Genomic DNA, 19,647 nt, shown 5'->3' with positions numbered 1-19,647 from the left:
CAGTATGTTTTGTACTCAAAAACATCTGAATTTGTTCAGAAAAGACTGGTCTCAGAGTGATGTATGAGGCTGTACTCCCATCTGCTCCTTGGTCTCTCCTGTGAGACGCTGTCAGGTGCACCAAGTGGGTCAGTTGGGGCAATCTGGTTGTAACAGGCTCTCTTCAGCCCAGAAGTGGATTTAGATCATTGGTTATCACTGCAGCTCTTGAACCTCTCAGAAAGTTGTGCATGAAGTTCAATACACAGAACCTATTCTCCCAGTTAGTGTATAAATGAAAACCTCTACAAAATCTTCCCCTGCAGACTAATCCTCTGCAGCATTTCATCCCTATAAGCCAATTTTTTGCTTCCTTTCACTGTTTATGACTTCCTTTTTTTTGCTTTCATTGCAGTGTATCTTCAATCCACCTTTTGCTCACTTCATGCCTGGAAGAACTTTATGAAATCCCACTTTTATCCCATGCTCTCACATCAGTGCATCTGTGAGGATGCACAGAGGTTTGCCATTCACTTATTCCAAAGAAAAGAAAACTATGCAGCAAAAAACCCAGTCAGAAATTTCTCCCAATGGAGCTTAGTATCTTAGGCACTGTTCCGTTCTCCCTACTCTCCTAGATAGACAACTATATCTCTTTATGCCCTAATTATTTCTAAACTTAGGTCTGAATCCTCTTACTCTTTTCAACAGGAGATAGATGCATAAATGCCTTTTTTAGAATGTGTCTGACTTAAAAGTCTTCATTCTTTGACTTTTGTCACCAAACTGCAAACTTCAGCTTTGTCAACCTTTTTTGTATCACATACACTATCCATTTAACTGTCTTCATGAAAGGATCTCTTAAAACTATATCCAGCTTCCACATCTGGGAATAAATCACTACCTGCTTAGCCAGGATAACTTCATCTTGCCATTCAAGATCCAGAAAGCCTCGGTATAAACGTACTTGCACTTCCTGAATGGCTTCATTCCCCAAAACTTCAATGACAAAGTGGACTGCAAGAGCAGGCAGGATTTTGGGCTGAGTTCTTAGCCTTATGTCTAGTACTGAGTGTGAGTTTTAGTCTCATTTCTATAAAGTAGACACTGGTGGAGTGGTGTGCATATGGAAAGTCTGGAATAGCAGTTTGTGTTCATTCTAATAAAAAATGTTACACAAGTCCAAGATTTAGTTTTATAAAAACAAGTAAATGTATGTTCCCTCCTTACTCTGTTGTATTAAAAGTGACTCCTTGATAGATTAAGACAATCAAACACAACTTCTAAGTAGATTCATGGCATATAATCAGCAAAGACTGGGCAGGTCAGAACAGCACTATTGGCTTATCCCACCCATTTAAGTAGATATATTGATATATCTTTAAAAAATGAGTTCAGAAGTCAGACTGGTAATTTGAATCTTCCACATGGAAGTGCTACAGAAACAGAAAAATTCTCCAGTATGTTTTTGTAATTTTACTGCTGGATTTTCACAAGTACAAAAAGAAATTATCATTTTGCATTATAGCAAGGAACTGCATAACCTTTTAGAAAGTAGTCAATTTTTCAGGGAAAAGAATAACTGACTACAATGTGAAAAGTGTCATTGAATGCATTCACAGAATAAGAAAATAAAAATGTATCATTCTAACATGAGTGTATTTACAGTAAAGCTGGTTAAAGTATAGATTAAGAGGCTGTTAATTCTAGTAATACAAAATGCTATTTTTTAATCTTTATAGGTAATTCCTTATCTCAGATACTGACACCATACATTATCAACTCTGTGTATCTGCACAAAATAAGTTTGTTTACAGCCAAACTCACGTGAGCATTTTTCCTCTTATGTTTGTGTTTCATACAGTCGGAGCATACAAATAAACAGTGCCCAAAGTGTGGTTTTGCTTTCATGCTCACCAACTCTGTGGGTCTGGATAAGAAGTTTAATCTCTCTGCCATCTCCTCCTCATTGGTAAAATACATTTTGTCTTGACTGTGCAATGCCCTTGGAATGCTGAGAAGTGCAGTGGAAAAATGCAGATTTATGCCAATGCCACTGAATACACAGTCGAGGCACTAATTAAAAGAGCCAAACCCCCATAAGCCTAAAACTATGAAATTTTATAAAATATTTCATTTAAAACCAGAAGTTAAACTGACTTTATATTTGATACATGGGGATGGAATGAAAGATGTCAAAATTAAAATCCCCGAGGCACAGACTGAAAACTGAGAAAAAGAGAGAAAAAGGGGAAAGAGGACAGAACAGCATTACAGGTAGTACAGGTGTACAGTAGTACAAATACTCTGTATTTATTTCTGAAATAAAAAAGGAAACAACACATTGTTTTGATGGATTTTGTTTTTGAAGAACCCTTTTCCTGAGATGTAAGGCAAACTAATATAATGAAACACTATTTTCTCCATACGTCATTGTATCTCTTTTTCTTAGACTGTGGGAAATGGAGAAACTAATTTTACAAAGCCCACATTATCTAAATACAGGTTACCAATCCTTCTATTTTTCTACTTATTAATATTTCAAATTTTTGTTCTCCTTATTCCATTCTCCACCCCTCACTCTTCCCATCATTTTAGTTTCCTTCAATTTCCTTGAATTTGCATGCTTTTTTCTTTATTCTACTTCATCAGCTTTCTTTTGTGTAGAATAAAAACCCTTACAAGAGTGGATAAGTTTTTCCCCTTCTCATCTTTTCTGTTTCTCCATCCTGTTCCAGTCCCTCCTTCATTCCTGGTCTCTTTTCTACTGCCCATTTCTCACACCTCTACAGAACAGTGTCCTGTACGTGGTGACCTTCCCCTCCTTCCCTGCAACAACCATAATCTTATTTTGAAATTACTGCTCTAACATCTCTTCCTCTAGGGCTCAAGCATTTCTCTCTTCCTTTGTATCATTTGTTTGCCACACATAAATTCAGATCTCTATTCCATTTTCAGTTCCTCCATTTCCATGCTTATTTGTTTTCTTTCATCCTTTTTTTAAATTTTTGCCACCAACTGCAAACATATCCCATTGTCCCCAGGTGCAAGAGGTGATGCTTCAGCAGGCAGTGCCTGGCTCCCTTCCTCCAGCAGCTGGAGCTTGTTACAGGTGTTCTGCCAACTGCTGGTTTGTACTTAACTCTGCCAGAACTCACCTGAGTCCCTTCAGCTCACATTTCCATGGATGTGGCCATCATCCACCACTAAAGCTCTCTCACCATCACACACCCCACAAATTCTCATCACTGAAGAAAGTCACAGGTTTGTCTCTTACCTGTTTTGAAATGTGCTTAGATGCATGGGTGCTTACCCTCTCAAATGCCTCTAATTGCCTTGCAGCTGCCACAGGAGTCTTCTGAGCTCTGGCAACACAGATTTCCTGTAAATAAATTAGCTGTGCAGTTACATGGTGTGACTGTACCCTACCTCCACTCTCCAAAGACCACAGGTACCTGTAGTCCAAATGGCTGTTGTGTGAATCCTGTGCCTGTTGTGAGCATGAGGTGCCTCTGTGCCAAATTTCTTCCTACAGCCATGACAAACTGCAGTCAGCATCTTCGTACGAAGCCAAATGTTCCCTCTTCATATGAGGGATGCCTGGGATAGCACACTTGTCATGAATTTACACAGTGAAAATGCTCTTTGCTTCCCCCTTTCAACACTTAGCGCATGAAGAACTGTATTTTTTAGCAGAATAAATAATACTAACAGGCCACTTAAAATGTCAGGTGTCATATTTCTTCTTGCTGATCGCTTGTTATCTCTGACTGTTGTCAAACAGAAAATATTGAGGAAATTCATTACAATAAGAGTATCTTCCAGAAGCAGGCTGATTTATGGCCATAGTGATTATAACTAAAATTCTGTATGTTTGCATATCTCTCCTTACCAGTGTATAGGTCATGGCAACTTGGTGTAGTTTTCTTTTTCCACACTGCTTTAATTAGCCTTCCTGAATGATCCACATCACTGTATTGGTACATGTGACTGTCTCTTTCTTCCCTGGTATTTAAAAAAAAAAAAAAAAAAAAAGGCAGAAAAAGTGAAGGAATAGAACAATCATAATAATACCTTGTGCTGAAGAAGTAACTAAGTACTGGCACTTACAGGTGCCTATGAACCAGTGACATTTTGGTTTGCATAGAGAAAAAAATTAATTGAGCTGCAAAACCTGGAGCCCCATTTACTAGTTCTAAAGAAAATTTTAAGAGTGGAAATAAGAAATGTCAGTTTAAACATATTGTGGTGTTGGAAGATGTTAACCAAAAGAGGGAGTTGTGTTTCTCTACCTTTGGCCACACTATTGACATAATTTTTTCATTATAAATATTTTTTGTGGCTGCCTCAATCTGAGCAGACACATTTTTTTTTCTATTATTCCTTTCCCTATTATTTCTCCATTTGATCTTTTCCACACTCCTAAACTAGACGCTCCTCATACAGAGGAACTAGAGGAGTTTTTTTTCTTTTCGGAAGTTTCTAACCATCAATTTGCCCGCTAAAGGGCACTGTTTACTGCAGTAAAAAAGGAATCTCTGCTTTCCCTCTTAAAGTTATACTTAAGGCTGAGCTAAAAATTTAAAAAGGCTGACTTTTAGGGGTGAGTTTCTTACTCAAAATTACTGCTTTTCCAATTAATTTTTTTTTTTTACTTTTTATTTTTAGGAACTCCATGCTAGAACAATTTAATAAGGAAAAGACAGCACAAATGTGCGAGTGGAAAGGGAGCATCTGCCCTGTTCAGGCAGGGGAGATCTGCTCTTCAAGCTGTATAAACAGCACGAAGAGTAGCACCATAAAATACATAAGGTCGGGGCACTGGGAGAACAGCTCTCCGAGCCATGGTGTGCAAGGACGCGGGGATAAACCTGTGGGCTGCGTTCTCGCGTGTCGCTGTTGTGTCGCTGATGGAAGGAAGACATGGAACCAAGGCATGGGCGCCTGCAGCTCCAGCGAACCTCCCCGCACTCAGACAATGGCTCCCGCTGCATTGTCCTCGGCTGATGGGTTTGAATCGTATTCATTGGAGTCACACAAATTAGTGAGATCTGCGCACTCTGACCCGCTGCCCGAAATGCAACTGCCCTGCCGGATCCCCATCCCGCCCTGTGGCTGGTGAGTGATTTCACCTCCGTGGCCATGTCTGCCAGATGCTGCCGCTTGTCTCTCGCTGACCCGCAGATGGCCGGGGAGCTCCCGGGAGACGCCGCACGGAGCGGCCCCATCCTCCAGCCGCAGCCTGGCACGTGGGGACCGCGCCGGGCCGACCCGAGCCGAGCCAGCACGACAAAGGCACGGGCGACCCCACAGAGCACCGGGCACCCGCGGCTCTGCCAGCGCCGGAGGGACACGGGGCTTGGGCAGAGGCAGCCATGGCTGCTCCGTGACGGGGAGGCGATGATGGTCTCCTTCTCCCCGCGCTGCCTGACAGCAGCTCCACCGCATCGGCAATGACACCCGCGTGAGGGGCAGCGCCACACGGGCAGTGCCACCCGGGCGAGGAGCGGTGCCACACAAGGGGCAGCGGCACAGCCTCGGTGCCACACAAGGGGCAGTGCCACACAGGGGGCAGCGGCAGAGGCTCAGTGCCACCCGGGCGAAGAGCAGTGCCACACAAGGGGCAGCGGCACAGGCTCGGTGCCACACAAGGGGCAGCGGCACAGGCTCGGTGCCACACAAGGGGCAGTGCCACACAAGGGGCAGCGGCACAGGCTCGGTGCCACACAAGGGGCAGCGGCACAGGCTCGGTGCCACCCGGGCGAAGAGCAGTGCCACACAAGGGGCAGTGCCACACGCTCGGTGACACACAAGGGGCAGTGCCACACAAGGGGCAGTGCCACACAAGGGGCAGCGGCACAGGCTCGGTGCCACACAAGGGGCAGTGCCACACAAGGGGCAGTGCCACACAAGGGCAGCGGCACGGGCTCGGTGCCACACAAGGGGCAGTGCCACACAAGGGCAGCGGCACAGGCTCGGTGCCACACAAGGGGCAGTGCCACACAAGGGGCAGTGCCACACAAGGGCAGCGGCACAGGCTCGGTGCCCCAGAACCGCCCTCAGCCCCGACCCTCCCCGCGCGCTCCCCTCAGCCGCGGCAGCGCGGGAAGCGAAGCGCGCGCGCTCCCGCCCCGCCTGGCCCCGCCCCGCGCCCGCGGCGCACGTGGCACCCTCGCCCGCGCTGGTCACGTGACGCGGGCCCCGGGTGTTCCCCCCCCACTCCGCCCCTCCCCGTCTGACCCCGTCTCTCCCGTCTGGTCAATAGCGCGCGGCGCATGCGCAGTTCCGCAGCACGCCCCCCGCTGCCTCCCCCCGGCCCGGCTCCCTCCGCCCTATATAAGGCGCGCGCGGCGGGGTCCCCGCTCCGCAGTGCGCGTGGGCGGCGCGGCGGCTCCGCGCGCCTCCGGGACCCCCCTGCCCGCCCTCCCTCCCCGGCCCGGCTCCGCCGCCGCCATGAGCTCGGGGACCCCCTACATCGGCAGCAAGATCAGCCTGATCTCCAAGGCGCAGATCCGCTATGAGGGCATCCTCTACACCATCGACACCGAGAACTCCACCGTGGCGCTGGCCAAGGGTGAGGCGGGGCCCGGTGGGGGGCGCGGGCGGGCCTAGGCCGGCGCTGGCTGAGGGGACGCGGCGGGGGCCGCCGTGCCGCGAACAATGAGCGCGCCCGGGGCCCGCCCGCCCCGCGGGGCTGCGGCGGGGCCGGAGCCCCGTGTCCGGAGCAATGGTGCTCCCCGTGAGTCAGCACTGACAGCGGCCGCGCCGGAGGGGCGGGCAGGGCCCGGGATGCTGAGCAGCCCTCGGCCCTCCGCGGGAGTTCCCGGGGAGAAGCGCTGCCGGCTCCCCGTGCCATTGTCAGGAGCGGGGAGGTGACGCTCGGCAGCGCTGTGCGGGGCTCGGTGCCCCTCGCTGGGCTGTGCCCGGCTGTGTGTCGGTGTTCGGCTCGAGGAGGGCCCCAGGCCGGCGCTGAGGAAAACAGTTCTGTTGTTGTGTCTTTGTTCCTGCCGTGGTCGATAACTGGGCTCAGCTCAGGTGAGGAGGGTGGGAGCTGCTGCACGGAGCGCTGTGGGCCGCCTGCACGTGGGTCTGGATCGCCGACCTTGCTGGCTCCTCAGCGAGGCTTTACATTTTGTTTCCCTGTAGAAATACCGATTGTTATCTTCCAAACAGTGTCATTTGGGTTCAGTTGTCACCTGTGCTGGGAACTCCTGTATTTTATCTCACTGAAACCTGTCCTGTCTTGTTTAGTCTTTCAAACGTGAACTTACTCCTGTACTGCTTTTCAAGTCTAGCTTGGCTACTTCAGCTAATGTGCATCGGTGTTTTCTTTTCCTGAGTTTTGTCCTTCCTTGTTTTGGGAAGTTCACACGTTCTTCATTGCCTGCAGCCAGCCATCGGGGCTGTCCACAAAACAAACACCTTTTGTTTTGAAAGGCTGTTTGCTGGCAAGAGGCACTGACTTGCCAGATTCACAACTACCCGCAAGGCAGCCTGTGCCCCAGTGTTTACCTGCATAATGATGTTTATATGATGCTGGGCATTATTTGATACCCATTAGAGTGTTTTCTGAAGTTAAAAATGCGACTTTTCTCAAATTCCCTTTTTCTCTAGGAATGTAGTCGTTTATTTAAAATGCACAAATGGAGCTGTTTGTGTTAGTGCGTTGCTCAAAGTACTTGAGACGTTGCTGGAAGGATGCAGTTCCTTTCCTGTAGGTGCAGGAAGATCCTCACCTTGGCCCAGCAGCAAGTAGAAATGGTTCCTTAAGTGCTCCTGCCTTACACATGGCACTTGCTACTTCAGAGCTGGTGTGTTTCAAAGGCACGTATGATTAACGTGTTTTATGGTGCGAGTAAGTGTATGCTTTGGATGAGATTTCTGGCAATTCTTGTATTTATTGGTCTCTCAGTGTTCAGTTTTGATGAACTGGAATGCCTAAGAAGTGGTTGTTGCAGTAGGTGGGGAATACGGTTTTCCCCACCTAGAGAGCTGTTCTGTAAACTTTGCATCACAAACCCTGCTTTTCATTGTAGCTCGAGGGGTTTTTCAAATTTAGAGACTTCGTAGCAAAGCAAAATTAGTGTCAGAATTACAAATGTAGCAACAAGGTTGAAGTTGGGCAGTATCAACCCCGTGTGTGGTGTCAGTGGTTTAAAACACTTGAGGCATTAGAAGGCCCATGAATTATTGACATGCTGTTGAAGTTGTCCAGACTGCAGGTAAATTGTTATTAAACCCTGGATGCCACTGTTTAAACACTTCCATGTGCAATGCAAGTGCTATTCTCTTCAGTTCTATCATTCATGAAGAAAAGTCTAAGTTGAAAGAGACTTCAGGAAGAAATCTGGTTCAGCCTCTCACTTGAACCAGGCTGACTTCAATTAATTTATATTTGTTAAACCTCAATACGTGCACAGAATCTTAAATGCTGGAGATTCTGTGGACTTAATCACTACAAGAAAGTTGTCTGTTTTGTTAGAGGCTAAACTTAAGTTGCAAACAAAAGAAGTTTAAGCCCACAGCTGTCCTGTTGGAACTTACTCCCCCTTAAGTAGAAGTCTGAAGAAATTGGAATTTTAGAACAAAAAAATATCCATGTAAGCTCTGCTTTCTAGCCAGTCTTGCTGTGCTTCCTGCCCCTTCAGAGCTTAAGCTCAACAGCCCTACACAAGTAGGATCTGTGTTGTAAATCAGGAGTTGCAGTGTTGTGGGATTGATTTCCCTGTTCATCTGTAAGCAAGTCAGTAACTTCATGGGAGATAACCCTTCCCACCTCCACAGGAACTTTAAGCTGTACTTTATGCTGTGCCAGAAGCAGTTAAACACCTCAGGTGCAGGGACAGACAAGCTCAACTCTCCTACAGTCGTGTTTTGTCTACCACGAGGACTTGGCTTTCCAACTTTTTTTGTTAGAAACCTTGGCACCAGCCAACTGAGAGGCTGCCTGGGCAGCTTTGGGCTTTGCAGGTCATGTGTTTGTCCATGTGGAAGTTGACAGTCTGGTCATGGTGGTTTCCAAGTTAGTTGTGCAATCCTGCAGGAGCTCTGGATACCTTTAGTATATCTTGCCATGAGCTGTAATAATCTAATTTTGAACAGAGAGATCAGTGGTACAGTTCATGTCCAAAAGGCTACAAGCATTGCTTTCAGTTTATAATCTGCTTCTGGTTGACTGGGTTACAGCTGTAATATGATCAAACAGCAGCTGGAGAGCTAAAATAACTTGGAGAGGCTATTTACCCTAGGAAGTCATGGAAGATGGCCATTGAAAGGAAGTGGCTGACAGCTTGTCCTTGTACCAGCACCCCTCCCTGAGGTGCTGAGCACTGTGATTTGGAAATTCTGGCATTCACCTGCTCCTTGGGAGCTCACCTGTGTGTTAACAGGGGTGAAAGCCATTTGTGGCACTAAGTGCTGCCTGGTGTGAGGTGAGCCACTGCATACACCCTGGAACAGGACTCTTGAGTATCCCTGGCTACAACTGCCAACACTGCTCCTAAGTTAGAAGCAGCATGCTGTGCCTGGGATGCTCAGTGCCGCTTGTGGTGCTCCTTTTCCTGGGAGGATGTGGTGCCCCCATCTGTGTGACAGGAAGAGTAGCTTGTCCTGGTGGAGGTATTTCAGTGCTTCCATGATAACCTGATAGAAGCAATTGAGGGAACTCCAGTACGGAGTTCTTCCATTGGCAGAAAATGTGCATCAAGCCAGTATGTGCTGGTACTCATCTGAACTGGGAGTGCCTCTCAAAGACAGAAAGCAGCCACACCAGTGAACTTGGGAGTTTCTGTAACTTGTGGCTGAAATTTCGAGCTTTTACCTGTCAGTGCCTGATGTAACTGTGTTATCTGTTTTCCTGAGCCAATAATCCAGCCTGACCTCTTCTTCCTTAATGGCTCAAATTAATTTATGCTTATACCTAGTAGTTGCCACAGTCAGCTGAAGTCTTTCTTTTCCTACTCTGTGACATTGGTTAGTGTCTGCTCAAGTATTCTGGCAGCTGGCACTCAGCAAAGCCTCCCTAAGCACTGAGATCTTAGATTTATCACTGATGGCTTGCTTTGTAGTCACATTAATCACAGAAATAGTGACATTGGAATAGAGAGGGAATTTTAATAGAAAGTTTTTATCATTGATAAAACTGCCTCTATCTGCATAATAAATGTATGTAAGCAAAAGTGCAGATTTGAGCTCTAAAACCTTCTAAGATTTCCCCCTGCTGCTTCAGGGGGCCTCCCCTGTGGTCTGGTGCAGTTGTCTGGAGCTGAATGCCTGCTTGGGACAGCTGCTGGGGAGGGAAGGAGAGTACAGCACTGTGGGGAACTCCTTGGGTTTGGAGTAGGATTCTTCACTCCAGCTGGTCTATGGTCTTTACCTTCACAGCTTGATGTAAACAAAACTGTTTACACAGGCTGCTGAAAAAGTTGGCATTTGAGGGAGCAGATGTGTGAGAAGGAGATTGAGAGTTCTGGAAGTAGCTGTTGTTGTTGTTGTTACAAATGGCAAGTGTTGAAGGAGTACTTTATAATTGCAAGAATCTGAGCTTGCACAACGCTGCAGTGGCAGTGCTGCACTAATGTCACCGTTTCCATGCTCCAGTGCGATCCTTCGGGACCGAGGACCGGCCCACGGACAGACCGGCTCCTCCCAGAGAAGAAATCTATGAGTACATTATTTTTCGAGGAAGTGACATCAAAGACATCACTGTCTGTGAACCTCCAAAAGCTCAGCATACTCTGCCACAAGATCCAGCCATTGTCCAAGTAAGTTAGCCTGAAGTGTTGGTAAAAAGCTGAGATAAAGCATTGCTGTTGAAGGACTACATTTTGGTAAAAACTTATAGAAATGAAGGCAAGTCAGTGTCTCTGGGAATCTTCAGATTATTTAAAGCATCCTGAATTTTGTTGTAATGTTTAAAGTAGAAGCAGCATTAAGACTTCAGTCAACAAAAACCAGAGCTAGCTGAGAATGCAGGAAAATCATAAAGAGGTAAACTAACCCTTCTCAGAATTTACTTAAGCTTTAGTAATGCTGTACATGAAGAATCACTGCCAAAGCAAGTTGACTATTGGACACTGTAAATGGAAATGTACTTTGTCTTGTTACAGTCTTCACTGGGCTCTGCCTCTACGTCATCCTTTCAGCCACATGTGCCTTACAGCCCGTTTAGAGGTATGCCACCTTACAGCCAGCTTGCTGCCAGCTCTTTGCTTAGCCAGCAGTATGCAGCTTCCTTAGGTTTAGGTAAGTACAAACTTTACTTGCTAGAATAAAGGGATGGCCTTGTACGCAGCTGCTGTGAAAGCAAATAACAGTAACTAACACCAAATTCCTTGCTGAGTGTCAGGCTGCAAGGAGGTCTATGTTTCACTTGCTCGTGCACACACGCACACGAAAGAAACAAACTAAATAGCTGAAGTTTCTTTCTGAAATCAATGGGAATACCTGACAGTTGAGGCCAGTTCATTTCTAACCTAACACACTTCACATCACATGTAAAAAGAACTTGTATTTCCAGAGAGGACTGTAAATAAGCTGCTCTAATGCTGTTCTAGTGAATCTTGTATCTCTTTCCAAGTCCTTCAGATGTTTCACTACCTTGTATCTTATCTGTGTATCTCTGCTCTCTCTTCTTCCCTCTATCTCTTTAGAGAAATTGGTAAGCCCTCCAGCATCAGCAGCAGCTTCCAGCCCTAGTTCTTCTCCGTCTCCACAACCTGTTTCAGAGCCTGACATGTCTTCAGAGCCCCATCAGCTCTCTTCCAAGGGTAACAGCAGTTTGAGGACTCCAAATATTTGGAAGAACTGCATGGCACTTGCAAATACTCTGTTCTTGTTAACCCCTTCCAGAATGATAGTGCTTATATGGGTAATGCCAGTAGAACTAGATTGTTCTCAGCTTTTTTTTTGCCTTTCATTACGTGAAGTATGATTCTTCCTGTCCTAGAAGTATCAATTAGAGAGACAGGAGAAAGGAAAAGTCCAGGACAGTGCATCTTCCTGTGTAAGTATCAGGAAAGGATGAAGTTTAGAGATGCTAATGTGCTGCATCCTGTCCAGGAACATGTGTGACCATAAGGTTTGGGTGTGGAATTGGTCAGCCTTTCTTGGAAAAAGAAACACAGTGCTTAAATTGTGGGTGGCCTTGTGGTTGGAGACTTAGGCTGATCAAAAATTTGGTTGTATTTTCTGTAATCGAGGAAACATTAGGGTAGATTTCATGCATGATGGGGCATTGTACCTTGTCCAGACTCCCAGTTAGTAAAGCATGACTAACAGTAAGCAATTCCCGAGTCCTGAGTAGCAGAGATAACACGGTTCTGGGTGCTTGCTTCTATGTGTAAAACCATCAGAGAAGGTTGAGTTGAGATACCAGACTGACCTTCCTCAGAGCAGGGTGACCAGGTGCAGCCTGCATTTAAACATGATAGTTAGTTTCATCTGGTTTTAGCTTAAGCATGTATGCTTGTGTTGGCATGAAGCTTTTTACTTGCTCTCTGCTTTTGGCAATCTATCTTTACATAGTTTCTCAGTACTCTGGCTAAACTTTGAAAGTTTCTCATGTTAAACTTGCACATCAGCTTTGTCCTACTCAATAATCTCTAGGATATGTCTGTCTTCCTTGCAAGTTTTCCAGGTGTACATTAACTGGGAACCTGCATGATGTAACCTACTGGGTATATCTCATGTTGGACTTGGGTGACCCAGAAGTGTCAGTGGCTTGGTTTGTGTGAACTCTTCAGCTTTTCACTTTTCTTGCTCTTTTAATATATTCATTTAAAGTTTGCTTCCAAGCAGTTCTTATGCATAACTACATGATCCTGTAGTACTCCAAACCTTCTAATTAAACCTAGAATGCAGTGTTTCTTCTGAGTACTGAAGACTGTCACTTTTTAATATAATTGGTGTAAGGTATACCAAACCATGAAAAGTATTTACATGTTTTGTAGTGTGAATAAATAAGCCTGGATGGAAGAGCAACAGAAGTCTTGGTAACACTTTGGCCTTGACCAAGAAGGAATTTAAAAGGGTAACTTTGAGATCCTGGTCTGGTTTCAGGTTTCCTTTGTCTGAAAGCTCTAACAATAAGCAATTAAGTTGAAGGACTTCTAAAAGCAGCTTACAAAAGGGGATATAGCTGAGGTGCATAAGCTTTTGCTGCAAAACCTTTCTGACAAAGTGGGGTAACTTTCTTGAATGGTTTCAAAATGGTGAATTTTTGTTTCAGATTTAAAGTTATCATGTAAAATAAAATCCTGTATAACGTAGAAATTAGATTTTGGTATAAACTGTATGAGTGACTGACTTGGCTTGGTTGTTTAATGTTTGTGTAACTTGATTTTAAAAATCCGTGGGTATATTTCCTGAAACTGAGGCTCTGGATGTGAAAGCCATGACTTGTATGGCAATGGTGCCTTACCTGGTGCCACTTAAACTTAGCCTGTAAAGATGCACACTCAAGGCTTTGAGTCATTCTTGTCCAAACGGTTTCTCCCTAGAAGTGGGCAGGGTTTGAATGATGTTGGCACATTTTCTGAGAGGCACTTAGTCATTGGGATTTTTTCCAGGTGCTGGCTTTCCTTCTGTTCACCCAGTCCGCAAAAGCCCCATGGTAGAGCAGGCTGTGCAGACTGGCCCAGTTGACAGCATGAACTCCCAAAAGCTGCCCCCAGTGAAGGTGACTCCGGGGATTCCGCGCGGCGCCCGGCAGGTCCCGCCGGCCAACAGCAAAGCCAGCGGTACGTACGTGCCCCTTCAGCCCTGAGCACTGGGCTGGAGCAGCCTGCCCAGGTGCACTGCAGCACTGAGCTCCCCGGGGATTGTTCTTGTGCTCCTTTAAAGTTTGTCCTTCTTGTTCAGTAGATACAGTTCAGGCAGCACCTGTGCAAACCCAAGGACAGGTGAATGATGAAAACAGAAGACCTCAAAGGAGAAGATCGGGTAGGTTAAGCTGATGCTAAACAGTCTCAACAGCCTGTGAAGGCAAGTGGTGTTAACTTCAGTGAAGGATTAACTGACAGAAGACTGGAGAAAGCTTTGGGCATCCAGAGATGTTTCCCTAACAAAACAGCTTCTGGAGTCGCAGAAGTTCAGAACATTCCCTTTTCTAGAAAGTTGAAGGTATGTCATAAAAATCAATGCTGTGACTTGGCAGCAGCAGCTGGATTTCTCTGAAACCTCAAGTATATTTACTGGGAGAGGCAGTCTGAGACTTTCCAGAGCTTTTATAACAGAGAGGAGCTATGGAACACTCACTTCCATAGAACACTTTATTCTGTAGAGTAGAATTCTTATTTCAAAGTGGCAGTACAAGTATGGGCCAGAAGAAAGTAAGATTTGAAGAGGTTTCTGCCCAAGTAAAATGAGATAGGACAGGAAACAACACTTCAGCCTCTCAGGTCTTCAAATTGATTAGTGTGTAGAATGGGTTATTGCTCTTCCAAGGAGGAGTGGATAGCATCTCAGTCAGAAACCAGAAACTAGATAGAGTACAAGCGCCTTTGGTGGGTAGATGAGTCTTTTGCTGGATTTTCTTACACCTGCTCTTTGCTGTCACAGTGGGTTTTAGGCTAATTACAGTGCTGTATTTGCAGGTGAAGAGCAGACAGATAATTTTCCCCACCTCCCTCAGCTTTTCTTGCTGCAGTGCTTGTTCTGACTTCTCCCTGCACACTGGAAGGGAAGTTGGGTGCACTGTCTTAGTGGTAAGACTGACATCCAGGAATGCTGCTCAGAAAGTTAAAGTGTTGCTGTAATGTGTCTTCTACAGCCAAAATCAGAAGTTGCTTTCAAAGAGGTGTGGCCTAACCACAGGACTGGAAGCCAGAAACTCCTGAGTTCTATCCCTGGTTTCCTCTGATCTTGAGCAAGTCATGTAACCTCCCTGTGCGTTACCAAGTGTTTAAACTCTCCTGCTTTCAGGAAACAGGAGAACCAGAAACCGTTCTAGAGGACAAAACAGACCAACTACTGTGAAGGAAAATACAATAAAGTTTGAAGGTGACTTTGACTTTGAAAGTGCAAATGCACAATTCAACAGAGAGGAGCTTGATAAAGAATTCAAGAAGAAACTAAACTTTAAAGGTTTGTGTCTTCATTAAATATGAAATGCTGGGCTAGTAGTAAACACTGCATAGACAAACTGGTTATGAGAAACTGCATGATTACCTCTCAAATGTTGTTTGAGGGAGCAAGAGAACAGATGGCTCTGCAGTGTGTGCCTCAAGGAAGTGTAATACATTTCATTATCTTCAGATGACAAAGCAGAGACGGGGGAAGAGAAAGGGGACCCTGGAGTGGCAACCCAAAACAATGATGGTAACACAGAGGAGGACCTGCTGGGGCCCAACTGCTATTATGATAAATCCAAGTCTTTCTTTGACAACATTTCTTCAGAACTGAAATCTAGGTGAGTGTTTTTTAAAAGCTGGGTTTTTAAATTGAATTTTAGGCATAAAATTTCAGACATAATCTATGTGACATGGTTTAATTATTTAAAAATTTTAGAATAGCCTTTAAACAGGGAATATTGCCATGCATTTGGTGGCTCACAAGTGAAGTGAACCAAGCTTCATGCAATGGGATCAAACAAAAAGCATTTCAGCTGATATGATACCCTTGCCTAAACTATGATAGAGGAGTTTCCATGTCTCTTTCCCAGTACTGACTTTGAACTCATTGATTTTAAACAAATTCCTTATCTGGCTTGTGGGAGAGGAGGCATCAGGGTCATGCGGCACTGAAGGTGCAGCTGGCAGACAGGAGTGAGCTAAGCCTGGAGGTGGGGCAGAGAGGTCAGCTCTGGCTGTGGAAATGCATTAGGTTAAATGTTGGGAATATGAAGGGAAAGCTTCAGCTTTCACTGCCACCAGTGCTGTTGTCAAGTGCCCGGAGAAGTGAGAGATCCCTTTAGTGTCAGCATGAGGGACATGCTCTGTGGTGTGACTGCAGAAGGGTTGGGTTAGAGCAGGTACACTGCAGGTGCTGCTTGTTGCAGTGCAGCTCAACAAAATCAGGGGTTAGAGGCTTCCTCTAGTGGTTCTTTAATGTTTGTGTTCAAGCTGAACTCAGCCTTGTTCAGTTCCAGGCGCACCACGTGGGCTGAAGAAAGGAAGCTCAATACAGAGACGTTCGGAGTGTCTGGACGGTTCCTTCGTGGCCGCAGCTTTCGAGGTGGATTTCGAGGTGGAAGGGGGAGTGGAGCAGCAAGGAGAAACCAAACCACTCACAGAGCTGGTACTGGCAGAGTGTAACTTCAGAGGCAAGTGCTCTAGCAAGAGTAAATACTCTCTCTAAGCCAGGTTTGTCCCTTACTGTTTGCCTGAACTGTCTGTGCAACCTGTTTTGCCCTCCAGTCTCGTGGATATATAAGGAATTGTTCCTTATTGGATCTGATTGATATTTCTAAAGGGTAGAAGGATATAAGAGTGGTTTAACATGTTGATTTCTTGGTCTCACTCTGTCTGAGAAAAGGCTCAGCTCAAGCAAGCTGCTTTTGGTTTCTAACTGAGCACTTCAGCTGATACAGGGGTGTGAGCTTTGTTATTTTTCTTGGGAGAAGAACCCCATAATATCAAATCTAATTCTACCTTTTTTTCTGAATAGGTTCAAACATCTCTCCTGAGACGATGAAACTGTATATAGAAAGAAAACAACCAACTGCTGCACTAACGTGGGAAAATGGTTCATATTGTTTACTGTCTCAGCTCAAGTGACAGAATTTCATGTACTACTGCTTATATTTTGGACTTACTTTGGACCAGCCACTGTCCGCTGGAATTTTTTGGAAGAGGGAATGTGTTCAGGGGTACCTTCTTCAGGGTGTCTTTTCTTTTTGTTTGTGTTTTTCAAGTGCAGACTAACTTACATGGTTCTTCTTTCTGGGTCTCTCAAGGCTGCTATAGTCTAAGCTCAAAGTCAGACTCCTTTTCTGAACCCTGGAGAAGAGAAATCATGCTGTTTTAACATGGAACCAAAGCTCACTTGAAATAAACCAGCTATAATTTGTTTGTTCTGAAGTAACCAAATGGATCCTTTGGTGCTGCTGGTCTCACGGATCTTGGCAGCAGGTGTGAAGTAGCACTTGGTATCTGGAGAAATGGATTCCTGGTGCTGAGGAGTTGTGTATATTGTCACTTGGGAATACTGGAGTGTTGATCATGTAGTAGTGTTTCTGACTGTACAGCTGTTTGTGGGCTGCTGCTGGGCTGGAGGTAGCACAGGACCGTGGCTCTGCCTTGAGCTGAAGGGTGCTGGGAGTGCCTGGGGCGTGGAGCTCCTGGCTGGAGTGTGGGGACACCATGTGGGATGGGAGCAGTGACTGTCCCCGCTCATGTGCAGAGTTTTTGGCAGTAGTGACTGTCTGGGAAGGAGACCTGAGGCTCTGACTGGTTTGCCTCGGTTTGTACCTCGCTGGAGGCAGCACCAAATGCAAACAGTTCTCTGTACTCTGTAGACTGTGGTGGAACTCTTTGGAATGTTTTCATTCAACTAGGGATGGGAGACCATATAATGAAGCTTAACAGATGGGCATGTTTAATTTCTTTCCTCTATACCCCCATACTGTAAATAGTTTAGTTGTTTTTCTTTTGTTTTTAAAAATCTGTATGTGGGGAGAGGGCTGGGAGGGAGGGGTTGCCTTTGTTTGCATGAAATAAGTGGGTTAAATTGCTATAGGCATGTGTCCCGTTTTTGGTTGGTAGGGAATTTTGTTGAAAAAGCACCTTGATGACTGAACCCCTTACATAGCTCAAGTTTTTTTAGTTATGCATTGACCTAGGTTACTGTAAAAGCTTGGATTTATTTTTGTAGGACTTTATTGCTGAGAATTAGAACATAGCAGTGGGGCTGCTCTTTGGAGTAATGTAAATTGTAATTATAATAAACATGTAAATGTTTAATGTTTCTCTCCACCTCTGTTCTGTACATAGCTCCATAACATCACTCCCTACACCTCCTCTGGCACATATCCTTGCAGGGCTCCCATCCAAGCTGGAGAAAACCTGGCTGCAGAGCTCTGGCAAACCTGGAAGTGTTACCCAGTATTGGGAAAAGGCTGAAACACCCAAATCCAGGCACTGCACATTGTACTGTTGCCCTGGTTCCCATACTGAAGGAGGGTTGTGTTACTCCAGCCTCGCAGAGGGAAGCCCTGGGCTGGTGGGGTTCCCCAGGAGCCACCTCTGAGCTGGGGTGTGCTGAAACTGCTCACTCAGAGCTGCCCTGCCTCCAGTTTTGCTGCTGGCAAAGCAGCCACTGTGGCTCTAAGTGTGGAGGTGGAATTGCACTGCCCTGGCAGAAGATGGAGGAGAAATCCTCACTGTTCCTGTGTAATCACCATTATCCACATGTAGCTGTGCTTGTTCAGTTGAGTGGGATCAATTCCCTTGTTTCCACAGTACAGCAGCTCCCAGGCATAAGCACATCATTGACACTGCTGAAGTCTGTGTCCCAGCCTCTGAGGCAAGAGCTGGCCTGGCTCCTGCTGTCCAGGAACAGAGGGGCCTGGTGGCTGTGCCAAACCTGAGGGCTTGTTCCCTGTCAGCCCTGCAGGCTCAGCTGCAGCCCTGTCAGCTTCCCCATGGAAAAGTCCAGTGTGTGGGAACAATTGGAGTGACTTGAGCAGGGAAGCAAGTGCAGCTTTTTTGATTTCAATGTTCCAGCCCAAGGGCTGATAAATTAACCTGGTGTTCCAGGACCGTGCTTCCTCTGGCTCATGTGGCCTGATGTGTCCCTGAGCAGCAGCAGCACTGCTGCTTCCCTGTCCTTGACTCCTGTGGGCTCCTCTGCCCACACTTTGCTGGGCAGCATTTCCCTGTAAACAGCTCTGGGCTGTGTGAGAGCCCAGCACTGAGCTCTGCTGCCTGGAGCATCCCTGCTCTGGAGCCCCTCAGTGTCCTGGGCAGGGGCTGGAGTACCAGAGCTGCCTCCTGCAGGCTTCTGGGCCACATTCAATCCTTGCTGTGCCTGCTGTCACCCTCTTGGTGTGGAAGAGCTGCTTCCAAGGGCAGTTTGGTTCTACCCGCTTGGTGGATACAAATGGGGAAACTTTTACAATAAAGGAGCACCTGTTTTTACTGCTTCAAGTACTGAGACTTGAGAGTATGAGCTTAGGTGGGGAGATGCCTGAGGCTCCTCTAAATGAGGAAACAGCTCAAACCAACTCCTGGGGTAAGAGGTAGAGAAGCATGTGAGGGCAAACATCAGAGGAGAAAGTGGAGGAGCTACAACTCTGTTGCATGTAACACTTGCTATAGTTACTGTTTAGCTCCTGGTGCATACATCTCCTCTGGGAACCACACCAGCAATGCTCTTCTCTGAACCAGACTTTGCAAGCACCAGGGCATGCACCTCTGCCCTAAGCATGTGCCTGCAGCAGCTCAGTGTCATGCTGACCCCCAAAACACAACCCCCATCTCTGTCCTGTCCTTTGCAGTAAAACACACACCGCCTGTCACAGGCTGCTGTAAGGCAGACCCAGCTTTTTCACTTTGAAAGATGCCCATGAGGGACTAAAAACCCCAACTCCATAACACAACCCCCAAGACAGCTGCTTAAGGTAAAAAAAAAGGACATGCTGAGAGCTGAGACAGTGCAGAAAAGAACCATTAAACAAAGTGAAGTGTCCAGGGAAAAAAATGCAAGCAAAGTATCTGTCCTTTAATGGGT

The 19,647-nt window shown here is 46.1% G+C and overlaps 1 protein-coding gene across 4 annotated transcripts; it reads left to right on the top strand.

The window, feature by feature from the left end:
• The first annotated feature begins 6,320 nt into the window (after nt 1–6,320).
• On the top strand, nt 6,321–17,879 carry LSM14B (LSM family member 14B). 4 transcript variants are annotated; one of them, XM_030288358.4, is made up of 10 exons: nt 6,322–6,553; nt 10,579–10,742; nt 11,088–11,223; nt 11,631–11,747; nt 13,548–13,718; nt 13,843–13,920; nt 14,902–15,063; nt 15,235–15,388; nt 16,061–16,240; nt 16,585–16,869. In XM_030288358.4, the coding sequence occupies exons 1-9, from the start codon at nt 6,433–6,435 to the stop codon at nt 16,230–16,232; spliced, it is 1,275 nt and encodes a 424-aa protein (XP_030144218.1). In that variant the 5' UTR covers nt 6,322–6,432; the 3' UTR covers nt 16,233–16,240; nt 16,585–16,869. The 4 variants fall into 4 exon arrangements, with proteins under 4 accessions (XP_030144220.1, XP_030144218.1, XP_030144219.1 ...); XM_030288357.4 differs by having other exon boundaries at nt 6,323–6,553; nt 13,840–13,920; nt 16,585–17,879; XM_030288360.4 differs by lacking the exon at nt 11,631–11,747 and having other exon boundaries at nt 6,321–6,553.
• Nucleotides 17,880–19,647: the final 1,768 nt, after the last annotated feature.

The sequence above is a fragment of the Taeniopygia guttata genome, chromosome 20 (assembly GCF_048771995.1).
Source record: "Taeniopygia guttata chromosome 20, bTaeGut7.mat, whole genome shotgun sequence".
Lineage (NCBI taxonomy): Eukaryota > Metazoa > Chordata > Aves > Passeriformes > Estrildidae > Taeniopygia > Taeniopygia guttata.
Note: the sequence above shows the minus strand (reverse complement) of the source record. Positions and strands in the feature narration are given on the sequence as shown.